The sequence below is a fragment of the Dermacentor andersoni genome, chromosome 2, assembly GCF_023375885.2.
Source record: "Dermacentor andersoni chromosome 2, qqDerAnde1_hic_scaffold, whole genome shotgun sequence".
Classification (NCBI taxonomy): Eukaryota; Metazoa; Arthropoda; class Arachnida; order Ixodida; family Ixodidae; genus Dermacentor; species Dermacentor andersoni.
This window is the reverse complement of record NC_092815.1, coordinates 189,771,351-189,790,773: the sequence shown is the minus strand read 5'-3', so window position 1 is coordinate 189,790,773 and position 19,423 is coordinate 189,771,351. Positions and strand designations below refer to the sequence as shown.

Here is a 19,423-nt window from a genome sequence, read left to right as displayed (position 1 = left end):
CCCAGGAGTACGTGATAACTACCGGGCGTATATTGACGCTTTCACGTTTCCAGTGCACTTGCGTATACAACACGGTTTGCTAGAAGTAGGCGTTGCGTTGGAGGCCCCGCTCCTCGCCCAAAAGTCATACGAAGAGGGGAGGGATTCCAGCTAATTCTAGCAGGCGCTTGCCTATCAGCCATGCCTGGGTATTCTGGTCGTCAACAGATGACGCCACAAGCAGACGTGCTTGTCCTTGCTGCCACTTGCTGGCGCTCTAAGTAGCCTCCGCAGAGCACGGGCCACGCGGTCGCGTGTTCCCTTTCATCAAGTGCCACCCTGTACATGCAGCGCTAGAAAATATCTGGCAGCGTTTTGCGGTCTCCCGAGCTTGAAATGTTTTAAATCGATAGCTTTACTAACCGCGTCGAGCCGAGTTTCGTCGTCGCCAGCAATTTGACCTTCATGTGACCGCAGCTGCGCCGTAGCCTTGACAACGCATCATGTGACTCGCCGCGCCAAGCTCCGCCGCTCCCACTGGCTAGGCGCTTGCGCTCTCCGCAGCTGGGTCACCGCCTGACCATGTGGCTCGGTGGGTGCCTGGCAGGAGCGCCGCGCTCGCCTAGTCTGTGCGAGCTTGGCCATGGATGAAAGCGAGGCCGGGCCGCCTTCTCTGAGCGTTGCGCGGGGGCTTTGAGCCGTCGTCGCCAAGCGGCGTCTGACCACTCACGGATATCGCCCGGCGAGCTGCTTCACTGGAGAGAGTCCGAAATGCAACACGCGTCGCCCCGTCGCGATCAATGTAGTATTACGATATCATCGAGCGATGCTCAAGAGACGAGCCGCCTCCTAGCATCATCGGAGCGCAACTATTCGATTACGGAACGAGAATGCCTTGCTGTTGTCTGGGTGGTTGCGAAGTTCCGTCCTTACCTTTACGGTCGCCCTTTTTCCTTAGTCACTGACCATCATGCTCTCTGCTGGCTCTCATCGCTAAAAGATCCTACAGGCCGGCTTGATCGATGGGCATTGAGGCTACAAGAATTTTCATATACCGTGGTGTACAAGTTTGGCCGCCTGCACCAAGACGCTGACAGCTTGTCGCGTTACCCTGTTGACGACTCTGACTCCTCCAATATTGCCAGTGCTTCCTGCGTATTCTCTGTATCACAGCTGTTTCATTTCGCCGACAAGCAACGCCGTGACCCCCTACATCAGAGCACTCATCGACCGTTTTGAACACTCTCCGGCCGACGCCACTCTACGCCTCTTCGTCCTCCACGACGGTACTCTGTACCGTCGTAACCTTCATCCGGACGGCTCTGAGTTCCTACTTGTCATACCTAAACACCTCCGCTCCACCGTTCTAGAAGAGCTCCACGACGCACCAACGGCAGGACATCTCGGCGTATCTCGAACCTATGACCGTGTACGCCACCGTTTTTTCTGGCCGGGCCTTGCCCGTTCCGTACGACGTTACGTCGCCGCTTGTGAACTTTGCCGACGACGCAAGACGCCTTCCCAGCTCCCCGCTGGTTACCTGCAGCCGCTCGACATCCCTGCCGAGCCCTTTTATCGTGTCGGCTTAGACCTTCTCGGCCCATTTCCGGAATCTACATCAGGAAACAAGTGGGTTGCAGTCGCGGCGGCCTACGCGACCCGCTACGCCCTAACCCGTGCTCTTCCGACCAGTTGCGCAACTGATATTGCGGACTTCCTCCTACATGATATCATTTTGATGCATGGTGCTCCGCGTCAATTGCTAACAGACCGTGGCCGTACGTTTTTGGCCAAAGTCATCGACGACATCATGCGTGCCTGCTCAATACGGCATAAATTTACCACCTCCTACGACCCCCAAACGAACGGCCTCACTGAGCGCTTGAACCGCACCCTTACAGACATGCTATTCAAATACGGTTCCGACGACCACCGTGACTGGGACCTGGCTCTACCTCATTACCTTTGCATACAACTCTTCCCGTCTCGAAACTGCGGGCTTTTCCCCGTTTTACCTCTTGTATGGCCGCGAACCAACGCTACCACTGGACACTGTGCTTCCGTCCGCCACAGCTTCAACTAGCGATTATGCCCGTGATGCAATCGCCCATGCTGACCACGCTCGCCAACTTGCGCGCGCTCGTCTACAAGTGTCTCAAGACAAGCAGAAGCAACGCTACGACCTCCGTCACCGTGACGTCCATTTTGTGCCCGGCAGCCTCGTGTTGCTTTGGCCACCTTCGCGTAAAGTTGGCCTTTGTGAAAAACTGCTTTCTTGTTACACAGGCCCATATCGCGTGCTCCGCAAAGTGACCGATGTCACCTAGGAAATCGTTCTAGCCACGCCCACTACGTCCTGCGCTGTGACAACCAGTGAAATTGTCCACGTCGCCCGACTCAAGCCCTACAACTCTCCACGCGCCTTGGGTTTTTAACAGCACCGGGACGGTGCTATTGCCGTGGGGGGGTGGGGGGGTGGGGGTGTAGTATTACGATATCATCGAGTGATGCTCAAGAGACGAGCCGCCGCGAGAACGACGATGAAGTTGGTCGGTGCGCTTGGCGCGAGCTAGTGCCGGCCTGGCTGCCTGGCTCCAGTGTAAATAGCCTCTTCTGTCTGTGTCTTTCCACACGCAACAGTAGTGACAGCGTGCGCACCCTGTCCGTTTGTGCTTCGACGCTGCGCGTGTTCGCGGCGCCTCTTCGCATGTATAGCACTTGCGCTTTCCCTGTGGCACAACAGACGTCGCACCGTCGAATGATGCGTGTCTACCCAAGCCTAACCACAGTGATGTCTAGCCACCGACCTAGGCACAGCCATCATACCTTGCTATACGATGATTGTATAGCTAAGTATAATAATTACGGCTAAAGCAAAGGTTAGCCAAGTGAAACCAAGACTGAACCCGGGTAAACCAAGCTTTCGCCTTGCATATCTAGGGTTAGCTGAGCTAAGCCGCAGCCATTTTTTTCCTCACAGGTTTCTCTCACTGAACGCCCCGAAGCACGCCCCCAACAGCCTTACTGACACATCTGTCTCGCTTGTGCTGTCCGGTGTTGAGCTCTTCATGGAGAAAGCCAGTCACCAACGCGAAAGACGGGAGTATGCTTCGCTTTAAGGTTTTTACGAAGTAGTACACCTTCCACGTGCAGAAAGTGCGCACAGTTCTCGATAATGTTGCTATGAGTCGGCGTGCGAGAAAACAGGCCTCGAGTTGAAGTTCTTGCTCCACCCCGTGCTGACAATGATGCCTTAAGGAATTGCCATTGAATCGGGGTGGCGAAAAAGTAATTTAGCCTGCGTGAGCAGGCCAGATTTTACTGCATCTATTTCAGTCTAGCATTCTGCCTACCCCTACATTATTATTTAAGGTTACCAATACCCTAATGATCCCTATCTCTTTCCTGTACTTTTCTCACCAATACTCTAAACGTCTCTTGGCCATCTTCACCGCTGACCAGTTAAGACTCCTATCAGCTATGACATTTCAGCGCTTCTGGAAGGTGGACGTTCCCAGCGGTCATTGCTGGGTGAATATCTTGGTATTACGTTGTTATATGCTAGGTCGACTCCGGATTTTCTCTGCAGCAGACGCGTGCCTCATGCTGTTGTGAACGCTTGCTCATTATATGCCATCTCTCCCCAGACAGACAGCTCGGGACTCAAATAGCAAGGTGTCAGCAATTGTGTAACCGTAGAACTGTTTTTACGAATTTCTTGCTCGCCGTCATTGTAAAGCTAAATAGGCTTTTTTATGTTTACATTTCTTGCATGTAGCTCACCGTCTCTATTTCTCTCACTTAATTTTTTATTACTTCAAATTTTTCTTCTTTTTTTTTGTTTTTTTTTAACCTTGTTGACAGACGATTTCTAATGGCATCCCCTTCAGAGTGGGGCGGCAAGAAAGGGTCACTTCAGCTGTTGCAGATAATCAGGTATTATACAGGGTGTCCCATGGGACTTTCAACAAAATTAAAAAAAATATATGTGAGTGCTACTTAGCTGGTCAGAACCAAGATTATGTTGTTCGCCGTCACTTGGAACAAGTCAAACTACTTTTTCGTTTTTGCCTATAACATAATTATTAATTAATTATTAATTGTCTTTTCAAACACTATATTCAAAGCAAAATTGTCAATCAGAAAATTGTCCTATGAATCGTGAAAATTTCCCGATCCATCTTTTTGCTACTCAATACGTGCTACATAAAAGTTCTTTTTTAAGTATTAAAGAAAGCCCACAAAACAAGACAAAGTGCTGCGCTACTAGTCGTGATCAAGCAAGTTTGGAGGCCGACACGCTTCACAAACAGTACGTTATAAGATGACAAAGCAGTAGTATATGATTGCTCGACTGCTTAACGTTTCTGTTTTATGCATGCTGCACAAATTCAATAAAATGTAGTATTATGGCGGTAGTTTCACAATCCTTAATGACAACTTGTGCGCCGTTTCACTGACCTCCAAAAATGTACAACCCTTGCAAGGTAACGAGCATTCGTGGTAAGAGAGAAGTGGCGAGCTTGAACAGGTGAGCCGCGTGCTGCCGTAACCGAGTTCGGCCAGCCTTGCGATCCAGGCACACTAGAGTCTAAAAAGAATGGCGCAAACGAAAAGGGACGAGACAGAAAACGCGAATGAGCGCAGACTAGCAACAACTCTTCGTTTGGAGCATTCTTCTTTGAGCATGCATTACCAACACGCCCAACCGTTAGAACTTCTAAAGGCACACTACACTTTTCGATGCGTCTGAAGTCAAAGGGATTTTCTTTCCTTCTTTCATATCGATTGCACAAAGAAAAAAACCGCACAAAGTTTAACGTGCCAAATCACTATCTGATTAGGAGGCCCGCTTAGTGAAGCGTGAGTGAGAAAAACTTTATTTAGAATCAGAACGATTTGCGCCCGGCGAGTTAGTGGGCTGGGGGCACCCGCCAAGGTTACGGCCAAGAGTTCTTGTCTCCCAGCTGCTTCCTTGGCCCGCTGTACTGCTCAGAGTTGGTCTTCCCGGTTTGAGGTGAGCAGCATGGCCTGCCATAGCACGAGGAGGATGTCGGCGGAGGTCTCGCTCTCATTATCCTGTATTGGTTTCTGGCCTTTCCATTGCTTGTGTTCCAGTGTGGCTCTAGTGCCACATACTTTGCATGTATCTGTTGTGTATATTTCTAGATAAATAGCGTGCATTCAGGCACGTACGCAGGGGGGGGGGGGGGCCGGGGGGGCCCGGGCCCCCCCCCCCCCCAAAATCAAGTGGCGTACCCCCTCCTCCCCACCCACGCCACCACTCCTCACACATTTCTAAAGCGCCGCCAGATCAATGTTGAGACTTGGCAGCTGTTAATCGGTCAACATTATGCTGCCTTTTTCACTCCTTTTAGGTGGCGGCAGTTATCGGCATCTCTTGTAATGTGAAGGACAGTTTTCTCATAGATTCCGCACCCGCGCGATTAACTCGAGATGCGTTCAATTGTCACCATCTATTCAACCGTCACGCGTATAGCTGTTGCTTTTGTTAGTGCAACCTTCTTTGTTTAGGCTGATCCTGGGACCAGGAGAGGGATGCGGCTGTTACTCAGCTGGTCTGTACTCTCATAGAACGAGTTGCGGCCGGAGAAAACGCCAACTGCGTTTAACTTTTCCCTTTGCTTCATTATTTCCTTGAGTTACGGCTCGCCGCGACGCTGGCAGATGCCCGGAACCATATACACGTGATATGGGTTAAATAAGGTGGGAAATAAAATAATGTGAAACAGCGTCCATCATGACACCCTACAATAACCCTTAAACCCATAAGCAAGATGACTGGCGCCCGTTACCTCGTCTGTTTTAGAGCGCAGCTCTTTGGCGTCCGTTCCTGGGTTTCGCGTCGTCGTCGGCGTTGTCGTCGGCCTCGTAACCAGCTCTGCCCCCCTTTCATCCCCCCAGCGCTAGCAGCGACCGACTGATACCGCTGGATGCCGCTGACGCCGCTAGAGAGTCAAGATAACGTGACTGCATAGAACACCGTCGCCGCCATGCAGAAAGAGGAGGAAAGGGTCCCCCCCCCCCCTGTTCTTGTGTGGCGGATAGGGTGCTCTTCAGTTGCCGACGCGCCGGTTATTTCACGTAGGCCCCGGCACGTCGACGAATACGTGACCACCTTCCCACGGCTAGACCTGGTTCTTAGCGCTGCGGAAGCGAGGGTATCATATTGTTTGTGTCGGCATCGGCGGCGTTGTCCCTGAAACCAACTCCGCAGCTGGGGTTGACTCACTATCGGCGTCAGCGGCATCAGTCAGTCGCTGCTATCTCTTCCCTCCTCCCTTTATCGTGTTGTCCGCTTGCTGCGCGCGCTTCTGCCCCCATCGTTTGCCGCTGGGTGTACACGCCGCCCCCCTCCCCCCTCTTCCTGCGAGTCTCCGGTTGTCAAAGCGCCGGCTCGAACTTAATTCCTTTCTTCGCTCCTCCTCCAATGCAACCCCTGTGCGGTGGCAATCAGAGAGCCAGATCGGTGGCGGCGGATCTGTATATGTGCACCGCCCGAGCCGAAATTGCCGCTGCCGTTCGCCCTGTGCGGTGGCAATCAGAGAGCCAGATCGGTGGCGGCTTGACATAAAGACAAACAGCAATTTCCTAACACTTATGCGGGAGAACATCCCGTTCCTCTCGCTCGTAACGCGTCCCACGGCTGTGACAACCTCGCGAGGCACTTGTATAGATCTCGTCTTTGAGAATCAAGCATTGGTGTACCAAGTCGAACATATATCAGTCTATTTCTCCGACCACAAAGCTTCCTTCATGACTGTCAAGAACTGTTAGTGGAGTCTTTGTTAAAGGAATACGTGTGAAAAATAAAAAAAAAATTCTGTGATAGCGCATACATGTGCTGCTCGATTTCTTTGCCTCAATCTATCGAAAAGGTGAAACAGCTTATTTGCTGCGCTCAAATTTCGCATTAGGAAGTAACATAATCGTCGGTAATTTTTTCCCTAATTCTATAGCACTTCTCGTGCAAAATTGGCAACGGGAAACAAAAATCGCAAGGAGTTCAGAAATTATCCGATCTACTAAGGGAGAGAGCCAAGGCAACAACGAAACTGCAAGCAAAAGCGAATAATAAAAAAGTTAACCATTGTTTAGGAGAATATTTATGGATCAACATCTTTTTATTTAATAAATTGGAGGACGCTTAAGCTTCGCCTTCAAGAGTGGAACGCGGCAGCATTCCCGTCGACCCGCCAAGGAGTGCAAGACAATGGGCTACGGCGCAGCGATCACTTACGAGGCGCCCCGCATAGGACGCGGTGAGCATCGAGCAACGCAGCGTTCGGCGCTGCAACGAAACGTTACGAAACGAAACGAAGCGGAACGAACCAAAGAACTCGGTGTCTCGGAAGGGGAAACGATTGTTACGTTTCGCCTACGACGCGCGGTATAGCCGGCGCGGATACAACGGACGCCGGGGCTTGATTCAAAGCGGCGGACATTTTGGCCCGGTCAGAGCTGCCGTAACGCCTCCTGCCATGCGCGTCCAGGCATGTTTCAATGCCACGTGTCTTCGTGTGTGCGTGTATGTGCGTGTGCATGTTGGTGCCCACGCTTGTCAAAGCGCGGCAGCCGGGGAGAGGAGCTCCCCCAACTGTGAAGCGAGGAGGTCTGACCGGCGCCGGCCCGGCGGATGCGTCACCTACTCGTCTCAACGTGTCTCTCAGCGTGTCCGTTCCCCGCATCACGTGCGCCTCTGACGAGGCGTTCCTTCTTGCCCTCGACTCCGAGAGTATAAAAGCAGCTGCCCCCGGACGCCTAGAGAGAGGCTCCGATTTCTTCCGTTGAGTAGCATGCTCTCCCGTCTCTCCACTTCGGTCGACCTGACCGGCCGCTCTTTTGCGATGCTAGAATAAACAAGTTGTTCTGTTAGCAGTCGACTCATGCTTTGCCAGGACCTTCGGATGCTTCCAGTTGTGCCCCAGGCCGCCAGGCCAACGCTACCCTTGGGGCTTGCGACCCATTTGCAACACGATGCACGCCAGCACCCGTGAGGGAGCAAGGAGAAACGTCGTCAGGGGAGAGGGAGTCCGGGCCGCGACGCGCCTCGCACCTGTCCCCCACAACCCCAACGCGCGCGTGGCGCGCCACCTGTCGGGGCAGCGCCGTACATTGAGAGGAGGCGGTCTTTTGTGTTTGCCGCAAGATGGCTCTGCGTGTGCGGAAAGCGCAGAAGAAATGTAGCGGAAACGCACTTCGCTACTCGTGTAACTGCGACTTCTGTAAGTTACATGTTCATAATTACCGATATACACCGCAGTATAACTTTCTACGGCTCATTTCTAAGGCAACACAGCATTCACTAGAGGCGCTTTTGTACCGCTTTGAACCATCGAACTCGTGCGAGCCGTTGAAAGCGGTTGAAAGTTTCTAAGTGCAACATGCGCGTTAACGCCAAGCTTCTCGCTAATTACCAGAGGCAGACTGTATGCCTCCTCGGCGAACTTCTGCAGAGCGAACCCCAGGGCATGTCCTTCAAGATGGAATCCCCAGACAAGCAGGTGGTTCAAGTAATCATGAAGAATCCGATTCAAGAACCACTGGAGGGCATCATCTAAGTAATTGGGGAAGTGACGGCTAAGTTGGCGATTGTCTGTGAAAGTTATGTGCTCTTCCCACCTGCAGTAACGGAAGACTTCGACATGGCCACTTACAATGCTGTTGTTGAGACTATACAGAATGTCAAGGATTATTACCCGACCATGGCCTCAGCATAGCATCATGCGGTCCTGGAATTTTATCTTTAGATTTATTTTCTGCATACCTTACTCATGTGGAAGCACCTGTCAGCGCTGTGTTTGTACCAGAACTTCTCTTTTCTTTTGCAGTGTCAACACTAATAAATAAAATTTGTGCTCATGTTTTTTTAATCTGAAAAAAAAAACAAAAAGACGAAGTAAAACAAGGAACCCAATAAATTTTGTTCATATATCCATTAAAAAAAACTCGTGGCTGAGTGGTAGCGTCTCACACCCTGGAGACCCTGGTTCGATTCCCACCCAGCCCATCTTGCAAGTTGTTTTTTATTCATGAAGTGCCTGCCGGGATTTATCGCTCACGGCCAACGCCTCGGACGCCGACACCGACGCCGACGACACCGGCTTTTCTGCGACACGAGCTCCTTAACGCTGTCACGTTAAAAGGAAGTAGAGAAAACGCCGCCGGAAGTGGAGAACAATTACTTGTTTTGAATGACGCTTCTATAGTTATCGGTCGAACCGCCTCACGTAGCCACTTCTCTGCTGTGCTTATGTAGGTGTTTTTCTAACCTTTCGCGGTGAGCGCAGTACGTCTAGAATCGCAGAGTCCTGCGCTCTACGCGGTTGTATGGGACTGGCGGCCGCACAGCGTTACGCAATTCGCGGAACTGTCAAAACTGATCAACAAGGCGAAAATAACTGATATTCGAAACTATAACATGAGAAAGACTGAAGAAGCCGTAAAAAATGAACGCAGCCTGAAATCAGTAAAAAAGAAACCTGTCATAGGACAAACCATGATGTATGCACTAAAAGATAAGAAGGATAATATCATCAGCAATCTCGAAGATGTAGTAAAAGTAGCGGAAAAATTCTAAGCTGACCTGTATACAGTACCCCGAGGAGTCACGATACCTCACTTAGAAACAGTAATGAAAAGGATACAGAAACTCTCCTATAACTAGCGATGAGGTCAGAAGGGCCCTGCAAGACATGAAACGATGAAGAGCGGAAGGAGAAGGTGGAATAACAGTCGATTTAATCAAAGAGGGAGGTGACACAATGCTTGGAAAACTGGCGGCTGTTTATACGAAGTATCTGTCGACTGCAAGGGTCCCAGAAAACTGGATGAATGCAGACATTATACTAATCCACAAAAAAGGAGACGTTAAAGAATTGAAAAATTATAGGACCGTTAGCTTGCTCCCAGTATTATATAAAATATTTGCCAAAATAATCTCCAATAGAATAAGGGCAACACTCGATTTTGTCAACCAAGGGAACAGGCTGGCTTCAGGAAGAGATACCTTACAATGGATCACGTCTATGTCATCAATCAGGTTATCGCGAAATCTGCAGAGTACAATAAGCCTCTCTATATGGCTTATATAGATTACGAAAATGCATTTGATTCAGTAGAGATACCAGCAGTCATAAAGGCACTATGTAATCAAGGAGTACAGAACGCTTACATAAAAAGCTTGGAAAATAGTCCTACATGCGTGTGGTATTTGTTTGTTTGAACGAGGCGCGTGGTCGCCATAACTCCAGAAAAGAGGAGGAAGAACGAACTGGGCTCGCGCTGTGAATCTGACCGGTCAGCGCTGCAACCGTTGTTGTAAATATAATCTGTAAATAGTCTGTCGTCTTACTGACTCGTCCTTCGCGTAAGAATATCTACAGAGGATCTACGGCTTCCTTAATTCTACACAAGAAAAGCAGGGAGGTACCTATAGAGAAAGGGGTCAGACAGGGAGACACAATTTCTCCAAAGCTATTCACTGCGTGCTTAGAAGAATTCAAGCTATTAAACTGGGAAGGCTTAGGAGTAAAGATCGACGGCAAATATCTCAGCAACCTTCGGTTTTCCGATGACATTGTTCTATTCAACAACAATGCAGACGAGTTACAACAAATGATTGGAGACCTTAACAGAGAGAGTGTACGAGTGGAGTTGGAATATTAATATGCAGAAGATGAAGATAATGATAAATAGCCGGGCAAAGGAACAAGAGATCAGGATCGCCAGTCGGCCACTAGAGACTGTGAAGGAGTACGTTTACCTAGGTCAATTAATCACAGGGTACCCTGATCATGAGAAGGAAATTCACAGAAGAATAAAAATAGGTTGGATCGCATACGGCAGACATTGCCAGCTCCTGACTGGAAGCTTACCATTATTATTGAGAAGTAACGTGTGCAATCAGTGCATTTTGCCAGTGGTGACATATGGGGCAGAGACTTGAGAGCAAGTTAAGGACCGCGCAAACAGCGATCGAACGAAGATTGCTAGGCATAACGTTAAGAGAGAGAAAGAGAGCGGTTTGGATCAGAGAGCGAACGGGTATAGACGATATTCTAATTGACATCAAGAGGAAAAAATGTAGCTGGGCAGGTCATGTAATGCGCCGGTTAGATAACCGTTGGACCATTAGGGTTACAGAATGGGCACCAAGAGAAGGAAAACGCAATCGAGGACGACAAAACACTAGGTGGAGCGATGAAATTAGGAAATTCGCGGGCGCTAGTCGGAATCGGTTGGGGCAGAACACGGGTAATTGGAGATCACAGGGAGAGGCCTTCGTCCTGCAGTGGACATAAAACAGGCTGATGATGATGATGATGATGATTATGATGATGATGATGATGATGATGATGATGGAGATGGTGGGCCCCCCCCGAAAAAAAATCCTGGGTACGTGCCTGCGTGCATTAGTATTGTGCTCTTGTATGATTTGGTTTATAGTTGTCGCCACTGGACAGCTTGCGACTTCCGAATAATTTTGACCACTGCACACGATGTACGGTGCACGAGTGTTTTTGCATTCCGCCGCCGTTCGAATGCAGCTGCCGCGGCCGACATCGCACTGGATTATTCAGAGAGACGGGCATTACTTGCACGACAAATCGAAACACATATGGAGCTTAATTATTAAGACAAGTCCAGTAAATATCTTTTGAATTAATTACTTTATGGCACATATCGCAATTTTGGAATTGTAGCCGGTGAGTTGTTAAAGCATATCTACTTGGTATGAATTTCCAGAATGACCGCAGTTTGGAGGTATGCGCCATCTAACTTGCCGTAAAAATACGCTTTTGTTACGCTTACTTCTTCAACAAAACGTTTTTTTTTATGCGTTGAAGCACAAAAGCATCTGGAACACCCATGTATTTCGTTGCACGCTTTGGGAAATATCTCGAGACTGACATCATCGTGGATATTCATATCGAGTGTATACGTCTTGCAAGATCCTCGGCTACAATTCGTAAATTGCAATATACGCCGTAATGTAATTAATTAAGAAGATAATCAGTGAATTATTGTTAATTTGTTGAATTTTTGTTTAGATTTCTCGTGCAAGTAATGTCCGCCTCTTCGAATAACCCAGCTCTACGACAAGAATTAAGCTATCTACCACAGGTGGTTTGTATACATTCTGTAAAACTTAAAATGATCCCCGTGTATTTGCCGTGTTAGGTAGATTCATGCCGACGTGCCATTGCAGATTGAAACCGCTGTGCTTCAGAGTATGAACCATGAAGCGCCTTGCAGGTCAGGCGCAACTGTGCAGTGTTGCTGCTTTTCACAGGGGACAATGCCTTTGTGGCACGTATAACAGCCATGTGGAAGGATGGGAAAGAGGCGGCTAGCTATGAGCAATTAACGAACGAACCCTTCGCACCGCAAGTATTTCATCTGTGCGTTCGATGGGCGCAGGCAAGTGAGGGTTTGCAGATTCGGAGCAAGAGTGGACAGGGCTCGACATAGCGTACGCCTGCGCGCACATAAAACGGCTGATGTTCGCACGTAAGCACGGCCAGCGCGCTGTAGTGGCATGCATACGCACGTACTGTTCAGCACAGCGGGGCGGATACCCCGGAATATTGTTTCCGTGGAGCTTCACTTACCGTGAGAACACTATACTTCAGGCCGCAGTCTGTGTATCTAAACGCGTAACGACGTTCTCTTTCGCTGGCCTCCTCGTCGACGCGCTGTGGCTCGTCACATGTCCGCGGTGCGAGACCACCCGAAACTTGTTCAATAAAGTCAAACGATTTCTCAAGCCAAGACCAGCATTCGTGTTTTTTCCTCATAAACTATTGATTGGCTAGCCATAGGTTGATGTGTCATGATGTGCGTAAAGTGCGTGATTTCGGTCGCCGTCTGTGCATTCTAGGAGAGCAGTGAGAATGTACAAATTTATTTTCAGAATAGCCGGCAAAGGTAGCGGGCACCGCCCTAACGGTCAATGTGCGGAATCCATTCTGAACTCCTTTCAATGCTAGCGCGCAATACTCGGACGAAATTACTTTGTTCACGGTATCACGATAATACGCCCCGATTGGATCCGTTGGCCGGATCACTACGGCGCGCTCAGGTCTACGCAGTCCGGATTGGTTGCGCTCCGAAGGCCAGAAATGTAAACGAGATAGGAGAATCTGCCGCTACCACAGTTAGCTAGAATACTCTGCTCCGACTAGATGGAGGAGTAAAGGCCCGTTCACACTACTACAAAAATTCGGCCAGCGAAGCGGATTCGCTCGCCGGAAAAAGAGCGTGTTCTCACCTGTTCACGCGCGCATCGGCGGATCCGCCGCCGCTTCTCGCTTTTCCGCGACGACAGCGAGATTTCGCGGCAGTTTCTTTCTTGGTTTCGCGACTTCGCGAACGAGACGAGAGTTCACGTGAGTGCCTCTCGTTCGCGGGCTTTTGTTCCGTCTGCTTGTATTGCGCCGTTGCTGGGCTTCCAGCTGCGAGATACTGAGCACAGCACGATGGCGAGCTTTTCAGAAGACGAGGAAATGCCGGAAGAAGAAGAAATTGCCATGATTCTCCTCTGCAACTCAATGATGGCTATGCTTCAAGAGCTGCGACGGGCTGAGCAACCAAGATCGCCGCGGCGGCGACGACGATGGTGGGTCCGCCCGTCCTTGCAGGAGCGGGATAGGTTGGGACAGGCCAACAATATCTTGCCACTGCAGGAATCGTTAGAAAACTTTACGCTCACCGTTGTAGCACAGAAAAGTTTCTATTGTAACGCTGCTCTACTCTCGCGGTGCCATCAGTGTCGCGCGTGCATGCACGCCTGCGCAGGCATTAGAACGGCGCACGAGCTGAGCATGCACGGCATAGGAGCAAGCAGCGGCGCGGCAAAAATGTTTGCGGACGTTTGACGGAGAATATGCATAAAAGCAAGGTACTGGCAATGAGAAAGTCTTGTCGCTCCGGCATCGGCGCGAGTAGGCGTGAATAGCAGTTGTACTTACCACTCACTCCAATTCCTTTCCCGATCCTGTCCCATAGCTGCTCTTTGTAGGCAATGTCCTTTAAATTCAAGCGCCTTTTGTCGTACAGTATGGGGTGCTGCTTAATTGCATCGATGAGCATCTCCACGGAGAAGGCCGGTCGCCCAAACAAGCTGGCTGCCATGTTGAGATTAGACGGGTTGTGACGTCAAAAACGCAACTTCCGGCGGCGGCGAAAGCGGAAAAAAATGGGTCTTGGAATGTTTGCCTTCACCGCGCCGCTTTCCGCCCTCTTCGGCGTCAAGAGCGGCCGAATCCGCTTTGCTGGCCGGGTATTTCGTGTAGTGTGAACGGGCCTTAACGCCAACTCCGGCGTCACGGATGCTTCACCTAGAGTCATGACCAATTGTGTGCTTAGGCGCGGACTCTGCGCGACTCGCGTAGATACCGCGAGATTCGCTCACCCTGTAGAAAGGGTCGAGTGCTCGGTCCGCCAGCGTCCATTGGTTGACGTGCGAGCCGACGATGACGCCCCGCATTCCCAGCTGGCTGACGCACCGCTTCAGCTCCTCGGCGGCCAGCTCTGGACTCTGCATCGGTACGGTGCACAGACCGACGAACCGGTCGGGACGTCGGCTAACCATCGAAGCCACGAAGTCGTTCTGTAGCCGGCTGAAGTCCAGCGCGTCGTCTGGCTTGGCCTGCGAAGTCATTTGAGCTTAAACGGGCTACCGCCGTCACAACCTTTCTTTCGCACTTATCACAAAACGAGAGATACAAATAACTTAATAGAAATTATAATTGCTTTATTTAAAGGGACACTAAAGTGAAAGATGATTTCTTCTGCATCAGTAAATTACCGTTCTGCAACACCAAAAACACCACTCTTACAACGACAAGACGTTTGGTAAGCCAGAAAAAGCGCAAGAACGAAATACGGATGGCGACGCCTACTTAAGTTCCCGCACCTGGGGGCTGTGACGTCTTGGATTTTGATGGCATCTTCTAGGGCCTACTAATTTTATATAGCGGTAGAGATTGACTACTTTGTGTTCTAAAGGAACCAAATATTAGACATCGCAAGTTTCGGGAACCTGTATTCAGCCAACGCTGCCCAAATGCGAAAACATACTTTGGAATCTCTGACATCACGCTGACGTACCGGCGCTGGGGTTTCGGCGCAAAATTCAAATACTGATAATTGGACATTCATTTTCTCATCTAATAATCAAACTATTTTTTTGAAATGACTGCCTGCAGGGTTCTTAAACAATGCTTCATTGGTCTAAACTGATTTATTGTTTCGCTTTAGTGTCCCTTTAAAACAGTTTTATTTATTTACTTATTTTCGTAATCTCAATCATCCAGGCATCATAAAAGGAAGTGCGACAATAGGAAATTTTTACAGTACTAAATACGGGGCAAGATAGAAATTATACGAAAGGTAGATTCATGGTAGCACATTTAAGTTAAAGAGTAAATGTTGAAAATGAAAGAAAACACGCATTTCGGTCCATTACACTAATAATTATTACCACCTTAACTTAAGAGGAAGCTTTAGCTCCAGCCCAACTCTGATACCGCCTATTCAAATAAATCTAAAACGCAGAAACGCATTTCTGAGAAACGAACAGGGATGATTTTAGTGAAGTTTGTTGCATTTGAGAGAGAAAGTTAAATTATAGTGACTGTTGGAATCGAAATTCGGTCCATGGCCTGCATATCCTATATGGAATTTTAAAGAATTAGGCAGTTTAAACGATATAGAAGCATGAAGTTTACAAATTTGTAAGTCTGCACCTAGAACAGATATCGCAGCTCCCTAAAGTGCATCCATTAGAGCATCCAAAGCGGACAAAATTTGATTGGCCAATTTAAATCTTACTTGAATTTGATACATTTTTTACAAGGGCTTTGCAAATGTTCTATTCAGAAATTAGGGGTCTATTTGAGAGCGATATATAGTACATCAATTTTGTCCGCTTTGGATGTACCATTAGGTTCAGTTTACAGAATTGTGATATCATTTTTCATTGACGAATTACAGAGGTGTAAGCGTGATAGTATCGCTTTCTGAAAATTTTCGTTTTTTGTTAATCTTTAATAAAAAATTTACCACCTGAAGAAAAAATTCGCAACAAACAGTCAGTCGACTTTAACGTTTTCTTTTAAATGCAACGAACCTTATAAATTCGTTGCAGTCGTTGCCGACAAAAGCGATTTCTCCTTTTCCATGTATATAGATAGGAGGCCCCGAGGTAAAGCATCGTGAAGGCAAAGACCGCTACTTGCATTCCCTTGTTTGGGTGCTCTTGAAATTCACAAATTGTTCTGCACCAAAGTGCAACTGTTAAGAGTTTTGCAGAGAGTGTAGTGTCATTGTACGAACTTGACAAATCAATATGTATTTTCTATCCTCACACTTTTTGTTCTCACGCGTATTTTATTGAAACTGTCTATTTGCACGGCACAATTTTCGCGTGTCTCTAACATCCGGACATTGCATTCATGGTGATTGATGCCTCGTAGCTGAGATTTTGTCCTTGCCCAAAGCATAGAGTCGACACGTTATGTTAGCCACTGTAGCAGCACCGCTTCTATGCCATTTAACTGCTGATGGCAATGTAGTGCCTTCATTTCACGGCGGTGGTTGTATTTCGACGCACACAGAATACACGAACACGTTATGCACGGATAGTTATACAACAGCTGAAGAACGCCAACTGTTCAAAATTTGTCCGGAGTTCAACACTACAGTGCGCCTAAAAGCTCATAATTCAATTACCAAATTAATTATCTACAATCAGCCGCCCATCCTTCGGAACATTTCGAGGCCAGCAACTAAAGAGTTCAGGATGATGAAAGTAAACTGGTAAGTCCTAAAGGCTGTACTGAAGCGTCTGTAATGCATTAGAATTTCCGGTTCGCAAACATTTGTAAATTGTATGCCGGCCTCGGCGTTAAAATTCTCTTCATCCAATACATGACTCCCTGCGAACGTTTTCCTTCCGAATGCACCGTTGTTTCTCTTCCTCTGCTTTCACCAATACGCGCCACCCGCTCCGCTCTCTGGATTTCATGCACACCCAATGCGAGCACATGAAATGCACTTCGCTCCCATCGAAATGCCGCTGCCGCGGCCAGAATTTGATCCCGCGCCACCGAGCTTAGCAGTCCAACGCCAAAAATTACTACGCCACCAAGGCACCACTTTGATTTCACAAGAATAGGGACACGTACCCAGTAGCTGAACAGTACCGGTGTTGTAGATAGAGCTTGAACTGTGACACCTGCACAAATATACAGAAGGCGTCATGAGCGTCTTGACATATCTCACAGTGCTGCCTTTTGTTCTTTCTTTATATTGTGGCAGTTTGGTTCTCGCGACACGTAAAGTAATTTAGCCACCTCTCTCGTCATCAGACGGAGAGTGCCAAGTGCCCTAGCAGCTGACATACGTGACGTTCATCTTCAGATATTGTTACGTTGCAAAGGTAACATATAGAGATGTATTTACAATATTTACACAAGAGACAACGATGCATAAACAACATGGCTGCCGAGAGCGATTCCCCCTCTACACGTCAGACCGTCTTCTTCTGACCGGCGCCGCTCTTGGTGGCGCTGTAACATTACCCCCATCTGTAATGGCGCCGTCTCGGCGCTAACTCTAAGGGACGTGAACTCGCAGCAAAGGCCTCGATCAGCCGGGACACATGCACAACGTCTGTGAGGGCACGCGATTCCAGCGGAGCAATCTCGTTGTTCACATCGCCAAACTGACGCAATATCGTGTAGGGCCATGTGTAGCGCAGCAGCAGCATTTCAGATAAGCCGACGCGGCGACATGGTGTCCATAGGTGGACAACGCAGCCAGGAGAAAATCGAACGTCCCGATGTTGGCTGGCGTGCCGAATCTTCTGCGCGGCCTGAGACTCAGTGAGCCGGGAGCCGGCAATCTGGCATGCCGTGTGAGCCCGGGCGAAGACGTCTGGAGCATATTCAGTTAGAGTTCTTGTCCAGGAAGGAAGCAGTGTGTCAAAGGGCAAAGGAGGCTGGCGACCGAACAGAAGGTAAAAGTATGAAAACCCAGCGGCCTCGTGACGGGGCGAATTATCGGTGAAGGTCACGAAGGGTAACTTGCTGTCCCAAGCACTGCGGCCGTCACAAACGTACATACACCGCATGTCTGTCAGCATACGGTTGAGCCGCTCCGTCAGTCGGTTTGTCTGCGGATTATTGGCGGTAGAAAGCTTGTGCTCGGCAGAACAGGAGCGAAGTAGGTCTTCAAATACTCGGGACAAGATGCGGCCGCGATCAGTGAGGAGCTGCCGGGGTGCGCCGTGACGGAGGATGACGTCATGCAAAAGGAAATCTGCCACCTCAGTTGCACAACTTGTGCGCAAAGCTCGCGTGATCCCGTACCGGGTCGAATAATCAGTAGCGACAATGACCAACTTATCGCCAGATTTCGACGTCGGAAAAGGGCTGAGAAGATCGAGACCGATGCGAAAAAGATGGTTCTGAGGGCACATGGATGGGTGAAGGCGTCCAGCGGGCAGCACAGCAGGTTTTTTTTTTTTTTTTTTTTTGCGGTGCTGACTAAGCCCACATGATGCAGCGTAGCGGTACACAGAGCGGTACAGGCCTGCATGGCTGGTAGAAGCGGCGCCGTATGCCGTCGTAAGTACGCGAAACGCCGAGGTGGCCTGCTGTAGGGGCATCATGCAACTACTCAAAAACTGTTGTCCGGAGATGGCGTTGTACACAGAGTGAAAATTCTTGTCCTAGAGGGCCTGAGCTGCGACGGAGAACGTCTTCGGGGAGCCCGAACATGCGCAGCGTGGGCTCCCATGGGCCAGAATGGAGATGATCGATGAGAACGCGTAAGTAGTCATCACGACGTTGTTCAGTGCGGTTGTCGTGCAGATCAACAGATCAGAAATGGCCAGGACGCAAGAATCGCCGTCATGCGTATCATATTCAGGGTGGTCGACAGGATGACGAGAGAGGCAGTCGGCTTGCTTGTTGAAACGACCTGACTTATATAAAACAGCAAATGAATATTCTTCGAGCCGTAGCGCCCATCTACCCAATCGTCCAGTGGGGTCTTTAAGGGAGGAGAACCAGTACAAGGCGTGCTGATCGATAACCACGGTGAACGTGCGGCCGTATAAGTAGGGGCGGAATTTGGGAACTGCACAATCTAACGCCAGGCACTCTAGTTCGGTAATTTTGAAAGATTCCTCTCGGCAGGTGACAGGAGGCGGCTGGTGTATACAATTACACGCTTTGCGTTTCAGTTTTAGTTTCAGTTTCAGTTTATTATTCTTTAAATACAGTGAATCGGTAAAATACAATATATAGACGAGACGAATCGTTGCGCTGCCGTTGAACAGGCGCAGCCCCGATTCCATTGCCACTGGCATCCGTGTGAAGCTCAGAGGCGCTAGATAAATAGTAACGATGGT

At 49.2% G+C, this 19,423-nt stretch overlaps 1 protein-coding gene across 2 annotated transcripts in view; it reads right to left on the bottom strand.

Annotated features, from left to right (window-relative positions):
- Window positions 1–19,423, bottom strand: part of LOC126540301 (2-amino-3-carboxymuconate-6-semialdehyde decarboxylase-like) — a 120,701-nt gene that overhangs the window by 38,275 nt on the left and 63,003 nt on the right. For both annotated transcript variants that reach the window (XM_055075956.2, XM_050187102.3), the window contains 2 exons: window positions 17,193–17,242; window positions 14,417–14,653 (listed from right to left, as the gene is read on the bottom strand). In XM_055075956.2, coding sequence (XP_054931931.1) covers window positions 14,417–14,653; window positions 17,193–17,242 — 287 coding nt within the window. The remainder of the gene's footprint in view (window positions 1–14,416; window positions 14,654–17,192; window positions 17,243–19,423) is intronic.